The sequence below is a fragment of the Copadichromis virginalis genome, linkage group LG2 (genome assembly GCF_057382275.1).
Source record: "Copadichromis virginalis isolate Kocher_CV1m ecotype Utaka linkage group LG2, C_Virginalis_male_GT1.1, whole genome shotgun sequence".
In the NCBI taxonomy this organism is placed as follows: Eukaryota; Metazoa; Chordata; class Actinopteri; order Cichliformes; family Cichlidae; genus Copadichromis; species Copadichromis virginalis.
Window position 1 is genome coordinate 30,126,279 of NC_140619.1, and position 13,246 is coordinate 30,139,524.

General features: G+C 43.6%; 1 protein-coding gene across 1 annotated transcript; it reads left to right on the top strand.

Annotated features, from left to right (window-relative positions):
- The first annotated feature begins 3,663 nt into the window (after positions 1-3,663).
- Positions 3,664-13,237, top strand: rnf20 (ring finger protein 20, E3 ubiquitin protein ligase). Its single transcript, XM_085478554.1, has 22 exons — positions 3,664-3,898; positions 4,263-4,443; positions 4,560-4,628; positions 4,739-4,837; positions 4,928-5,075; positions 5,168-5,353; positions 5,469-5,584; positions 5,751-5,897; positions 5,979-6,053; positions 6,142-6,261; positions 6,564-6,743; positions 6,817-6,952; positions 7,049-7,170; positions 7,284-7,440; positions 7,582-7,909; positions 8,512-8,629; positions 8,808-8,957; positions 9,041-9,253; positions 9,514-9,639; positions 10,565-10,705; positions 11,564-11,668; positions 12,546-13,237. The coding sequence occupies exons 2-22, from the start codon at positions 4,273-4,275 to the stop codon at positions 12,720-12,722; spliced, it is 3,084 nt and encodes a 1,027-aa protein (XP_085334680.1). The 5' UTR covers positions 3,664-3,898; positions 4,263-4,272; the 3' UTR covers positions 12,723-13,237.
- The last annotated feature ends 9 nt before the right edge of the window (positions 13,238-13,246 follow it).

Below are 13,246 nucleotides of genomic sequence, written 5' to 3' on the forward strand. Positions count from 1 at the left end.
AAGGGGGCATTTAAAGGCTGTCCGGATCCACGAAGTAGGAGGTGCTCGTGATGTGGCGGGGCGTGTGTAACCCGGATAACTGCAATTGGCCCGTTTAGGCCCACACGGGGGCGGTCATTTTTTATGATGACTTTGCTACCAATGCACTATGTTCTTATCGGGTAAGTGGAAAACAACAGGGGAGCGATGTGTGTAATAAAAATCGAGGTCTGCATGTATGCACGCACCGGCATGCACTCATCACATGATCAAGAGAGGGGCCCCTCTGTCTCTGCTCACAGAGCTGCACACTGACAGATGCTGAAATGTGAGCCGCTGGCTGCAATGTTGCATTTCAGGTTTGTTTTTGTATTTCCTGGTGAAAATGTGAGTCGCAAAAGCATTCGATGAACTCTTCAGTTCTTTTTTTTTTTGCGTCGAATTTCTACATTTCTGCACGTTTATGTCTGAAGAGGTGTGTGTGTGTGTGTGTGTGTGTGTGTGTGTGTGTGTGTGTGTGTGTCATAAAAGCCACATCTCATATTGTGGAGAGTTTTTATATTATTACACGCAGAGACCACTGGTGCACCTCCACGTCCTTTTTCTTTTAATTCTGCTCGATTTATCTCATCGTGTTTTAGTTTGAGGTTTGGAAACAAGTAATATTCAGTTTCTTTCATTAAAAGTCACGTATATGTGCCAAGTGCATCACAGTGCGTGATAATCACGTCATGGATAGACAGTTTCCTTATCAGCTGCTGAAAGTGTTCCAAAAAGCTTTTGTGTTGGGGGAGTTTCTTGTGACCACCAGGCAATAGGTGACCTCATCAGATAGCTGTATTTGAACTCATGGCTGGAATGGATTTTAAACTCAGGATTAACTACAAGCCAGTTTTTACACAATCCGGACTCTGCACCATGAGCAATTTGCCCTTTGATATCTCTGATCGAGATCATTCTTTGTTCACGAATCCGATTTTACCTATTATACACAGGATCATCACATACATGCATATTTATTATAGATAACACTGCTTATCTCGCATAACATTAATGAAAAATATTGGACAGGAGAAATTACCCTTTGGTTGTTACCCTTTGACTGCTTGGTAATGACTCCAGTATCAATTCTGCTTTAGAAAAACACAGAGCAGTCTCAATTTGTGTTATAACATTTGGGAACTTGTACATTAATGCATGAGTTATGTATTAATAACCATTTGATTGCAGAAATTATTCAGCACGTCTTGGCTCAGAAATCTGGGTGTCATTTTTGTCTGTTCAGTGTCTCTTGAGCAATCATTCCAAACAGCTGGTTAGGGGCTGTTTTCCTAATTTAAGGAGTATTTCAAAACTCAGACTGCTGGTGTCAAAGGCTTTTATCTCTTCTTATTTGGATTATTTTGATTTTGATTTATTTTTTTTACTTGTTTTAGCAAATCACTCATTGACCTTTGCCAGACTGTTAAAAATGTTGCACTAGGACTTTTAACTAGCACCAACTAACATTCCCTTTTTGGCTTCTCTTCATTTGTTGCCAGTAAATTGAAGAATTTGTTTGAACATTTTAGTTTGAGCTGCTTCCTGGGATAATAGGTCATCAGGTCAGAGGTTGCTGCAGACCCCAAGCACTCAATCTGGTTTTCGATGTAGCGAGGACCAAGGTTGTACAATTTTCTTCCATTGTGAGGGTTGCACCCATGAAAAACTTGCCCAGTCTTCTTTGCCAATGCCAAATGGCTTATTCTGTGACCAACACAACCGCATCGGTTGTCTTGCAACAAATGTGTGCAGCCCACATACTCAGCTCTGCTGCTCAACCCACAAATTTGTTTTCCTTACAGATTCATGACCCTTTGAAGGGAATTAAACTTTCCAAGAGTATAAGATTTACTGCCAAGAAGCATTGTTACAAAAAGAAATAATTAAACACCTTCCCCTACCTTTTGTAGTAAGTTTGTCTCACACCATCCCTTCTATGACACCAACCTTCTCATTACAACCATGAATGTTCTCCATGGTCTTCTTCTTTCCCTCCTACAACTCCATCTTCAACATCCTTTGTCCAGTATGTCCACTATCCCTCTTCTCTGCATGTCCAAAGCATCCACCAGCCATGCCTCTCTACATTCGTCTCGAAACTGCGCAACCTGAGCCCTCACTTTAATTTCTCCATCCATGCTTTGTTTTTTCCTCCATCCCACTGAAAATCTGAACATCTTCAACTCATTTTCAACTCTCCAGCTCAGCCTCCTGTCTTTTCTGTCAGGTCCATCATCTCCAAACCATACATCATGGCAAGCTCATCACTATCTCGTAAATGTTCCCTTTCACTCTCGCTGCTATTAAATTTGCTCGTGAAATTAAACATTTCGAATGAATTTTAATCAGATCAAATCAGTTAATAGTGATTGGCTTATGGGCAATTGTGCAACATGTATGACGTTTTATTTGATAATTTTTGAATGTAGAGTATCAGACAGTCTAAAAGTGTGGTGAAGGAGAGTTCGCAGATTTACAAGATGAGACCTGCTACGCTGTATGGTTTGAAGTTGATAGCACTAACAAAAATAAAGGAGGCCAAGCTGAAGATCTTACAATTCCCTTTGGGAGTCACCAGGAGGACCAACATTAGAAACGAGTGTATCAGAGGGAGAAAGATTGAGCAGTTTGGACATGTGCATCTTATTGGACAAAAGATGCTTAATATGGAGTTGCCAGGCAGAACGATAAGAGGGGAGACTACAGAGAGGATTAATGGATGTAGTGAAGGAGGACATGCAGATGCTTGGTGTGGCAGAAGAGGTTGCTAGGTATAGGGTGAGATATTGGTGTTGGGTGACTCTAACGGGTGGACTCAGTAGCAAAAACACACACAGGCTCGGGGGTTGCGCTGAATGCTGTTTTATTTACAGTTATAGGGGATATTTACAAGGGAAGGGGCTATTTACAGTGATCGGGTAAACGAGCGAGGAGCGAGAGGGAATGAAACAGAGCAGGAGGATGGGTGGCGCACTGGAGTGACTTGATACACAGAAAATACAGACGCGGGCGGTGATCACAGCCAGAGGCGAGGTAAATCTCCGTCATAGATCCGGGAAGACAAACTCCAAAAGAACAGGCAGGCGAGCAGGCGGCGGAACAAGCTAGTGCAGGGGAAAAACGGGCAGGGAGACGAAGCCTGAACATAAAGCTCAAGCAGCGTTAATCTAGAGCAGGGGTGTCAAGCTCCAGGCCTCGAGGGCCCGTGCTCTGCAGGTTTTAGATCTCACCCTGGGTCAACACATACATACATCCCAATAGAAATCCAACAAACACTATACAGAGTAAGGATGACGGGACTATTAATGAACTTTTTATGGATATCAGCACGTTATGATGTCAGGGGAAATGAAGTGGCAGATAATGCTGAAAATGAGGCCACTGGAAAAAGATTAGTGGAGTTAATTATCAGCTTTGGTAAAAAAAAAAAAAAAAAAAGAAAGAAAAAAAAAGAAATAAGAAATATATTAAAACTGAAAATGACGGAGAGATGGCAAAAAGAAAGGACGATGGGTTTATAAAATTGGATTTCATTGATTTACTTAGAAAGTTATCAGGCGATTTTTAATTAAAATTTGCATGATAGGATCGAATACTTTAGTGAGGATTCGGTTCACACTCCATACCAATTGGTGGCGGCAATGCACCAGTTCGTTGTTTGCCATCCGCCAATAAGCACAAAGAAGAGAAAGAAGAAGAAGCCGGACGCGTCCCTTTGGTGAATTTGCGCCCTCCGTGGCAGCAGGGGGCGCACTGCCAAGTTAGCTTTAATCCATCATGACTGTGGAAACTTCCGTTTCCGAGAGCCAGGGAGCCGCAACATCAACATCCACAGACAGATTCAGTTACTAGCTTAAAAGTCTTAACGTTAAAAGCGGTAAGGTTTCTATTAGCTGTAGCTGTTGTTGACAGTATTACAGAGTAGTTGCACCAAAGTACGGGATCAGAATGAAGTTGATCGGCATTTAAAGCTGGCGTTAGCAAATGGCTAACGTTCTCCTAACCTTACAGTCACTCATTTAATCAGACTGTTGGTGAATTGAAATGTTACGAGGTCATTTGGGTTTGTTTCTTTCCTCCTCCCATCTCTTTGGGCGATATAGTATCAGAATAAGCACTGAGAGAGTTACCTGATATCATTTGATCTAGCTGGCTTTGTCGTTTACCCAGTTACTTTCATTTGAGACACACAGTTTCCTCCGGTTAGAATGAGAATTTTTTTATTCCTGTATTTGTTTCAGGAGTCCGACGATGTCGGGGCAAAAGCGTCCTGCCGATCCCAGCGGCCCTTCGTCCTCCGGTGCGCCGCCAGAGAAGCGCAGGGAGCGTGAAGGAGAGGACGGAGGTGCCGGAGTCAGCGCCGCGGCCGGAGGGAGCACCGCGGTGGAGACTGTCATTAAACTGGGAGGGGTGTCCAACTCTGTGAGTCCTCATCTATTATCCACTCTACCCTTAATATATCTATTAGCAACCGTCTTCTCGTATTGTGGATAAGTTTTCTTCTTTGTGCAGTCATGTTTCAATCAAATCTTTTTTAGGAAGAACAAGACATCAAAGCTCTCCAGACTAAGAACAGAAAGTTGGGAGAATCTCTCGATCAAAGACAGGTAAATTCATTCCCCGGTGTTGTTTTCTACCTCATCAGACTGTAGAAGCTGCACTTGTTTCTTGTCTTGTTAATCTAAAAGCTTTTGATCTGTTATCTTGTTGCGTGCAGGTGATTGAGGATGAACTTCGAGAGCGAATTGAGAGATTGGAGACCCGGCAAGCAACAGATGATGCCAGTCTTCTGATCCTGAACAGATACTGGAACCAGGTGACCCCTCTGTCAAAAATGATCATTAACAAATATCTTCTGTATGAAGATGTAAAATTCCAAATTATTATGCTCTTTGGTCTCTTTCAGTTTGATGAAAACATTCGGCTGATCATCAGGCGTTACGACCAAGCAAGCAGTGAGCCTGAGAAATCTCCAACGGGTGAGGGGCGGAGCCTGAAGCCAGAAACTCCAGAACCCGATGGCGACTCCAACCAGGAGAGAGCCAAGGACCGAGGTAAGAACAGAACTTACCAACGAATCATCACTTTGAAAGCAGTGACGTTAAAAAAACCCAAAAACGGAATCTGTTATGTGGCTGTCATCCAGGCCACCAAGGAGAGACAAACAACTCCTTCCTGGCCACGCTGGCTAGCAGCAGCAGTGAGGAGATGGAGGCAGAGCTTCAGGAGAGGGTGGAGTCTAGCCAGAAGCAGGCTACCCGTGTGCTGGAGATCTATGAATCTCTGAAAAGCACCGTGGCTCAGCTCAAGGCTGAGTTGGACTCTGGAGCTGGTGAGATTCAATGTTTTGACGTTTTCTGTGAAGAGAGTTTTTCAGTGAGACAATGAGATTAAATGTGCGTGCATCAGGTTTTCTTTAAATGTGATGCTGTTGCTTTTCATTCCAGGGGGCAGTCTGTGGGTGGTAGCATCCAAACTGAACACTCTCCTGACCAGTGAAAACGAGCGGCTTCAACAGCTGACGGAGGACCTCAAACAGAAGTACACACACATGACGAGCGAGGTATGAACTGCATCTTGAACTGGATTAATCCTCAGATCCAACTAACTTTTACACTTTTTAAACACTTGTTTTGAAGATAATATAAACTTCTTGAATGATTTGGTCATAAAGACTTGATTTTTTTTTCTCAGTAGTTAATTCTTTGGGTTTTTTCTGTGTCGCTTAGTCCCGGCTTCTGGCACGGGCGGCTAACAAGGCCGACCAGCGTGTCAGCGAGGTGCAGGCTTTGATCGAGGAGTTGCAGTGGGACATGGAGAAGATCCGCCGGCGGGAAAACAGACTGAACGCACACTTGATCGAGATACTGGAGAGGGTGAGGATAGCGCAGGCTGATTAGAAGCAGGGAAATGTCAGGAGATTATTTGTATGTTGTAACACTTCCTGTGTACTCCAGGTAAACAGCAAAGGCTACAAAGTGTGTGGAGAGGCCAGCAGTGTGTGTGGGACCATCACTATTAACAAGAGAAAGGTAGGATTCCCTTTTAAAGTTAAAGAGCAGCTTTTTGGACAGCAAAAAAACTATAGCGTGAGCATTTTTGTACTTTTCCTTGACACAGTTTGAGGAGATGAACAGTGAGCTGGAGGAGAACAGAGAGCTGGCGGAAAATCGTCTCATCGAGCTGCAGAAGCTCGAGCAAGACCTGCAAAATGTTCAGCAGGAGAACGGCAGCATGAAGGTGCTCACACTGAACGCAGCATTGCTTTGACATTTGTTTTAGTTGCTTGTGATTCATGAGCACTTTTAAAGTCCACTTTCATGAAACCAAACAACCAAACTGCTAATTTACCATCGTGTAAAAATGCTTTTTACTTGAAGCTAATTAAAAATGAGTGGATTCACATGAGTGTAACAGAAATGAAGTCAGTTTTTACACCAGAGTCTTTCTGATGAACCTCAAAAATGTGATGGAAATTATTCATCAGCTAATATTTTTCTCTCCGTTTTGTTGACTTTTCTCATTACCTCTGTTTTGCTCAGACGGAGCTGCTGAACCGAGCTGAAAGCTTGGTGAAAGAAACCGCAGAGTATCGCTGTCTGCAGTCACAGTTTTCTGTGCTCTACAACGAGTCTCTGATCCTCAAGGCTCAGTTAGATGAGACACGCGCTCGACTCAACACCACGAGGACGGCACGGCTACGACAGCTCGAGCACATGGAGGTAGGTTGTGTGTTTGGGCGGTTTCGTTTGTCTTCGTCACACCTCGTCTTACTCTCATCTTCTCTGTGTGCAGAATGATGAGGTGACTCTGCAGAGGAAGGTGCGCACAGAGGTGTTTCAGTTGGAGGACACACTGGCGCAGGTCAGGAAAGAGTATGAGATGCTGCGCATCGAATTTGAGCAGACTCTTGCTGCCAATGAGCAAGCAGGTAACTGATGGAAGTTTTGACATTAAAAGTGAATGAGATGCATTATTTGTATTTGAACCAAAACCTTCACCCTTGACTTCCTCTTACTTCATTCAGGTCCCATTAATAGGGAGATGCGACACCTGATCAGCACGTTGCAAACTCACAACCAACAGATGAAGGGAGAGGTGGTGAAATACAAGTTGAGACTTAGAGAAGCGCAAGCTGAGCTCAACCAGGTAAGTGAGATGGAGGCAAGAAGAGAAATGAAACAATGATGGCGTGCTTTCACAGTCACATCTTCTGGGTGAAGTGAAGCAGAACATGATGGCACAATCTGTTACCCTCATAGGTTCGCGCTTCAAAGGGCAACGCCCCCCTCCAATCTCAGTCCAGCACAGAGATGGATGTGAAGGAGGATATGACTTCTCCATCAACGCTAGCTGTTTCTGGGGAACCTGTGGTCAAGACGGAGCCTGACAACGGCTCCTCCACACCCAGCAGCACAGGTAACTCCCAGCTTAGCTAACTAATTCTAAAACTGATCTCATTTTATGTAGCTTTATTTTAGATAGCTTTTTATTTTTTCGCTAATTAGCCTGTCCCAGTTTACAATTCCTCCATGGCTTTCTCGCATCGTCTTTCTACAGGTGCCTCAGTGAAAACAGAGTCTGGTATAGAGCTCGAGGCAACTATAAAGGAAGAGGAGAAGGAGGAGAAGAAAGAGAAGGAAGAAAAGAAAGAGAAGGACATTATAAAGAAGGAGGAAAAAGAGAGAGAGAGGGAAAAGGAGAGGGAGAGGCCGACCCGGAGCAGCGGGAGCAGCAGCAGCAGTAGCAGCAGCATGATAAAGGAAGAGAAGGAGAAACCAGGGAGCAGCAGCCAGGCAGAGGAGTTGGCCGGGGAGCGTCTCTCTATGGTTGGAGGGTCAAAGAGGAAGGAGATGGAGCAGCTGAAGATCGTTCGCACAGAACTCAAGTAAGATACATTAGTGATTTTTATTTATTTATTTTAAGCTGTGTCAGAGATTATTCATCCATGCAGGATTTTTTCTGCTTTTCTTTTTTTTTGCACACACATAAATTAAAATTATACATTATAAAGAGACATATGACCAAGAATTTGGAAGCTGGAAAAATATTGTAAACTGTAAGTACTCAAACAGCCCATTATCATATTTTTTGTTTCCTCAATCTGATTTTGGAGGGCTTGATTTCAGTGTTACACCTTTGTGTTCATATTTTCATATTATAGTATTATATATATGCTTCATATGTCACAGTTGTCAGAGTACAGTGGAAACATGTTTACTTTCATTGTTGTTGTGGATCTTTTGTTCTGCGGGTCAGCTTCAGGCTGCAAACGTCATGTGATTCTTTGAATCAACAGCAGTAGCACTCACTAAATGATGAGCTCTTCATTATACAGCAGGTAAACAAAGAATGTTGACATGTAAAACATGGGGGAACGGTCTTTTTGTTGTATATGGAGCTAGCATAGCTTGAGAAACTCCTTTAACTGTGTGTTGTGTGTTCGTTTAGGTGATAGTTTTGTTAAATATTCTCACTGTGGTTGTGCAGGAAAGCCCAGGAGTCCCAGCGGGAGATGAAGCTGCTGTTGGACATGTACCGCTCAGCACCCAAGGAGCAGAGGGACAAGGTCCAGCTCATGGCTGCAGAGAAGAAGACCAAGTCTGAGGTGATCAGCGCTGCACAATGCAGGCGTTTTGTTAACATGATCGGCAAAGTAGTGGAAGTGAATCTGTTTGGTCCACTAAGATGTTTCTGGCTTGATTTTTATGTATTTTTTTTACATGGATGGATGGAAGCAGGTAGTAATGTGCTTTGGGCTTCCCGTATAAATGTCCTGGTTTCAGGCAGAGGAGCTGCGGCAGAGGCTGAGAGAGCTGGAGGAGAGGGAGAGGAAGGAAGGCAAGAAAATGGCTGATGAAGAGGCTCTGAGGAAGATCCGTTCTGTGGAGGAGCAGATCGACATCCTCAACAAGAAGCTGTCCATAGCTAAACAGGTGCGGGACCTCATAATTTAGTTTTTACTCTTAAATACCTCTGCCTGGTTCTTTTCTTCCAACACTCTCGCCTCCTCCTGTAGGAGGAAGACGCTCTGCTGAGCGAGATGGACGTGACGGGCCAGGCTTTTGAGGACATGCAGGAACAGAACATCCGCCTGATGCAGCAGCTCAGAGAAAAAGACGACGCCAACTTCAAGCTGATGAGCGAGCGAATCAAGTCCAACCAGATCCACAAGCTGCTGAAAGAGGAGAAGGAGGAGCTCGCCGACCAGCTACTTACTTTAAAAACTCAGGTGAAGCACAAGGCGACTGCAGCACCCATGTGCGCCCCCCACCACACATAGATTAATTGCTAATTAGTAATTGAATATAGTTAATTACTTTCTTTTAATGCACTGTGCATCATAGTGGTTTGTAACAAACATGGTAAAACATTTTCTGCTGAACAGTTTCCTGCTTTGTTCTTTTTTTTTTTTTCTTTTTTTTTCTTCTTTTTTTTCTTTTTTAAATAAAAGGGATTTCTTGAAATCGTTGTTTGCGCTGTACCTTACAGGTCGATGCCCAGCTGCAGGTGGTGAGGAAGCTTGAGGAGAAGGAGCGCCTCCTGCAGGGCACCATCAACACTGCTGAGAGGGAGCTGGCACTTCGAACACAAGCCCTGGACATGAATAAACGCAAGGTAACATATTGTTCCGTATGAAGGGGATAAAAGCTGAGGTGAAGGGCAGGAGAAAACCTGCTTGTCCAGGGATGGCAACCACTCCGAATGGCTACTCACTGTGATGCCTTTTCGTCTGACCTGACCTCGAAGGAAACAGAAGTCCATCGGAGGCCCAGCCTGTTGAGCTGAGCAGTCAGTTTTTGAGATTGTTATGTTGCCTTGGTACCTTCTCAAGATGTGCCAAAAAATCCTAGAGCCTTACAGCGAAACAACTTTTAACAAACAACAGTTGCACAGTGTTTAAATGGATCAACAATCAGCACCTTATAGACCCTCTGTGGTTTATCTGCTCAGTGTGCTGGAGAGTGGAGGCACTGCTGACATCAAAACTGGCATATCGCTTCCTGACGAACCCCCGCGCACATTTGCCCCCTGGAAATTTTATGATCTTTATTGTTTATTTCATATACCAGCTCATCCTAAATGTTATCGAGCACTCAGATGATACTGATGTAGGCGTTGCCCTCCTACGTAACGGGGAGGAGGAGAACACACCAATGCTTGATTTCTTCCTAAACTGTTGTGAGCAGTCAAAATCTTGTCTATTGATTTTTAGCTGCAGGCTTCTAACAATACATCTTTCACTGGAGAGCCGGTTCAGCTCACTAGAAAGTGCCTTTACATTGTGCTTGATCATATGTAAAGCTTAAATAATGTGATAAAATGCCCTGTGACTATGCTGTAAATCAAATTTCCCTAAGAGGGCAGAATCAGAGCTACAAAATGAGCTCCTATTAAGGAATTTAAGCTTCCTTAATGCTATTTAGATGTACATAGTTAAAGTAAATAATAACTAAAATCACTTTCACATGCTGTACTGTGTGTGCACAGTGGAGTGCATGGGATTAGAATTTCCCCACTGACAGCTCTCATCCTCCTTCAGGCTCAGGAGTCGGCTTTGCTTTCGGAGGAGGTGCGAACTCAGCTGGAGCAGGTTCAGCAGAGGCTCAAGCTGGTCAGAGAGGAGGTCGTTGAGAACAGCATCTCCAGGGAAAAGGAGTCCTTCAATGCGCGACGAGCACAGGTACGCAAATCACCAAGTTTCAGTAAACACGGCAGTTTGAAATGCCGTCACATAATCATATGCACTGGGATTACAGACTTTAAAGCAATTTTAACTATACTGCTGAAAACAGCCCTACATGTTGATCCTCCACAGCTCTCCTGTATCAGATTGTACCATAAATCTAAACTGGATTTAAAACAATTTAATTTTCTGTCATAAGACTTTCGAGATGACTTTTTCTCAAAATACACAACATATTTTCTAATCCCTAATTGGATTTGTTTCCTCTATAATTCCAATATTTCCATTATGTTTCCCCCTCCAATGAAACGGTGAAAACTTCTCACATGACTGTTAATGCCACTTAATAGTCTCTTTTCCACGAGTACTTACTCTACTCTATGGGACTCGGCTCGGCTTTGATCGTTTTCCATTGCGATCGAGTAGCACCTTAAGGTGCCTGGAGTTGTTATAGCAACGCAGCTGCGACAAAAAGCGGCACAACAGAGAAGGACGTCGAAGCGAGGGTATACCTGCTGCTAAATCAAGGGTAAACATCTGCACCCGGTGGTTTGAACATGGTGTTTTTTGAAAGAGTTGCTCTCATGACTCTTTAAGTGACGCCACTGACTGGCCAATCAGCAGCATGCAGTCTGTTGATGTCACATTTTTGGATCGTCTTAGATTGCTTGGAACCCAGCAGAGCAGATATTAAAAATGACCTAATGGAAACCCCTGAAAAGTCGAGTCAAGTCAGTACAAAAGGGCTATAAGACTATTATAGTCATAAAGTCTGTTGTTAGATGAGCCCAAAATATAGGGAGTGTCTCCTGTCACTTACAGCTGTTACATCTCCCCATTGTGTTTTTTTTTCAGGAGGACATTTCCAAACTGAGGAGAAAGATTGAGAAGGCCAAGAAGCCAGCCGAGAAAATCAGCAATGGAGACGATATTCTAAATGAAGAAATAAATGATTATAAGGTCAGACCCTCAGCTTGGCATAAAGTCCTGCAGCAGACTAGCCTGGCTCTCAACGAAGGTGATCCGATGAGTCTGCCAGAACACTTAAAGCTCAGTGATGTGTGTATTGCATCTTTAGTGTAGAAATTGCAGCATTCGCAGGAGGTTATGTCTTTTAGACACTCTGGGAAGTTACCAGTCTCAACCAAGATAAAGCACAGCAACATAAACTCCTGTGCTTCTGTTCCCCATGTGTTCAGTCTTTGTGCTAATCTGAGCTCACAGGTTGCTAGCTATAACTTCCTATTTACTATAAAAACAAAATGAGGCTAACCTTGTGGCAGAGTTTCTCCTTTAGCTCTGATCTGATGACCATTGATAACTTTATGATTCTAATGCTGAAAAACATCTGAGGTCAAACTACAGTCTCACCAACTGTGGGAAAAAATACAGGCAGTTCCTGTTACACATAAGTAATGTCTCATGGCTGCAAGCAAAATCCATAAACAAATACACTGACAGGTGTTATAGCTGAGTGTGTTTTTGGGAGTGTGATCAGAGTCTTTATGAGGACAGAATAGAACAACTGGAATTCAGTGGATCTGTTAGAAAACAGACTTGCTCAAATTTCAGATTCCTATAGGCCTGTGATCACATTTGTCCAGATTTATCCCCAGAGGCAGTACATATAATTATGATCTGAGTCTTTAGTGATACACACCTGCTTTACAGGATTTCTGTTCTTCTAAGAGAGTGGTTGAGTGTTAAGTCTGGTTTGAGGGCTTCACTCCTGCCCTAGATATTCACTTCCACTCATTAGGAACCATTCAGTCGAGAAAAACAATGTTTTTTTCAGTGTATTGTTCAAACCGTTCCTTGTCTCTCTCTCTCTCTACAGGCACGTCTTACGTGTCCGTGCTGCAACTCCCGGGTGAAGGATGCTGTGCTGACAAAGTGCTTCCACGTCTTCTGCTTCGAGTGCGTTAAGACGCGCTACGACACACGCCAGAGGAAGTGCCCCAAATGCAACGCGGCCTTCGGGGCCAACGACTTCCATCGCATCTACATCGGCTAAAAGCCACGCAGCTAAACTCGTCAGGAAGCGGGTCAGCGAGATGAGCTGGAGTAGAGACACTGCCTGGGGAAAAGGCTCAGCACGGCACTCACGTGCCCCCTCCTCCAATTATGTACTTCCCTTACACTCTGATGTGCAAGAGATTGTTGGTGAGGAGACAGTCGATGATTTCAGCTTTGTGTGGGCCGCAGTGATGCTTTGAAGATTTTTGTTGTTGTTGTTGTTTTATTTTAACAATAACCGAAGCTTCTCTCATCCAGTGTCCACTAATTAACTTTCTTTTTTTAATGCTGGTGCAGACAGAGGCTTGTTTGTGTGCACTCATTTGAAAGCAGCCCATTAAACCAGTTATCAGAGAAACAGCAGTGCTGTGGATGTTGGTGTGTATGTACACTGTGAATGCCGTTTTCTTTTTTTTTTTATCTGCCTGTTTTTGCTCAGTGCTGCCCTGAAACAAGCTGACTTGGTGCTGTATAATTGCTGTTCTGCTAGTTATTAAAATTACATGAAAACTGTTCCGCTTC

Coding starts and splice junctions, on each gene's coding strand:
- rnf20 (XM_085478554.1), top strand. CDS start 4,273: ATGTCGGGGCAAAAGCGTCCTGCCGATCCCAGCGGCCCTTCGTCCTCC. Junction 5,898..5,978: donor TGATCGAGATACTGGAGAGG/GTGAGGATAGCG, acceptor TGTGTACTCCAG/GTAAACAGCAAAGGCTACAA. Junction 9,254..9,513: donor TACTTACTTTAAAAACTCAG/GTGAAGCACAAG, acceptor TGTACCTTACAG/GTCGATGCCCAGCTGCAGGT.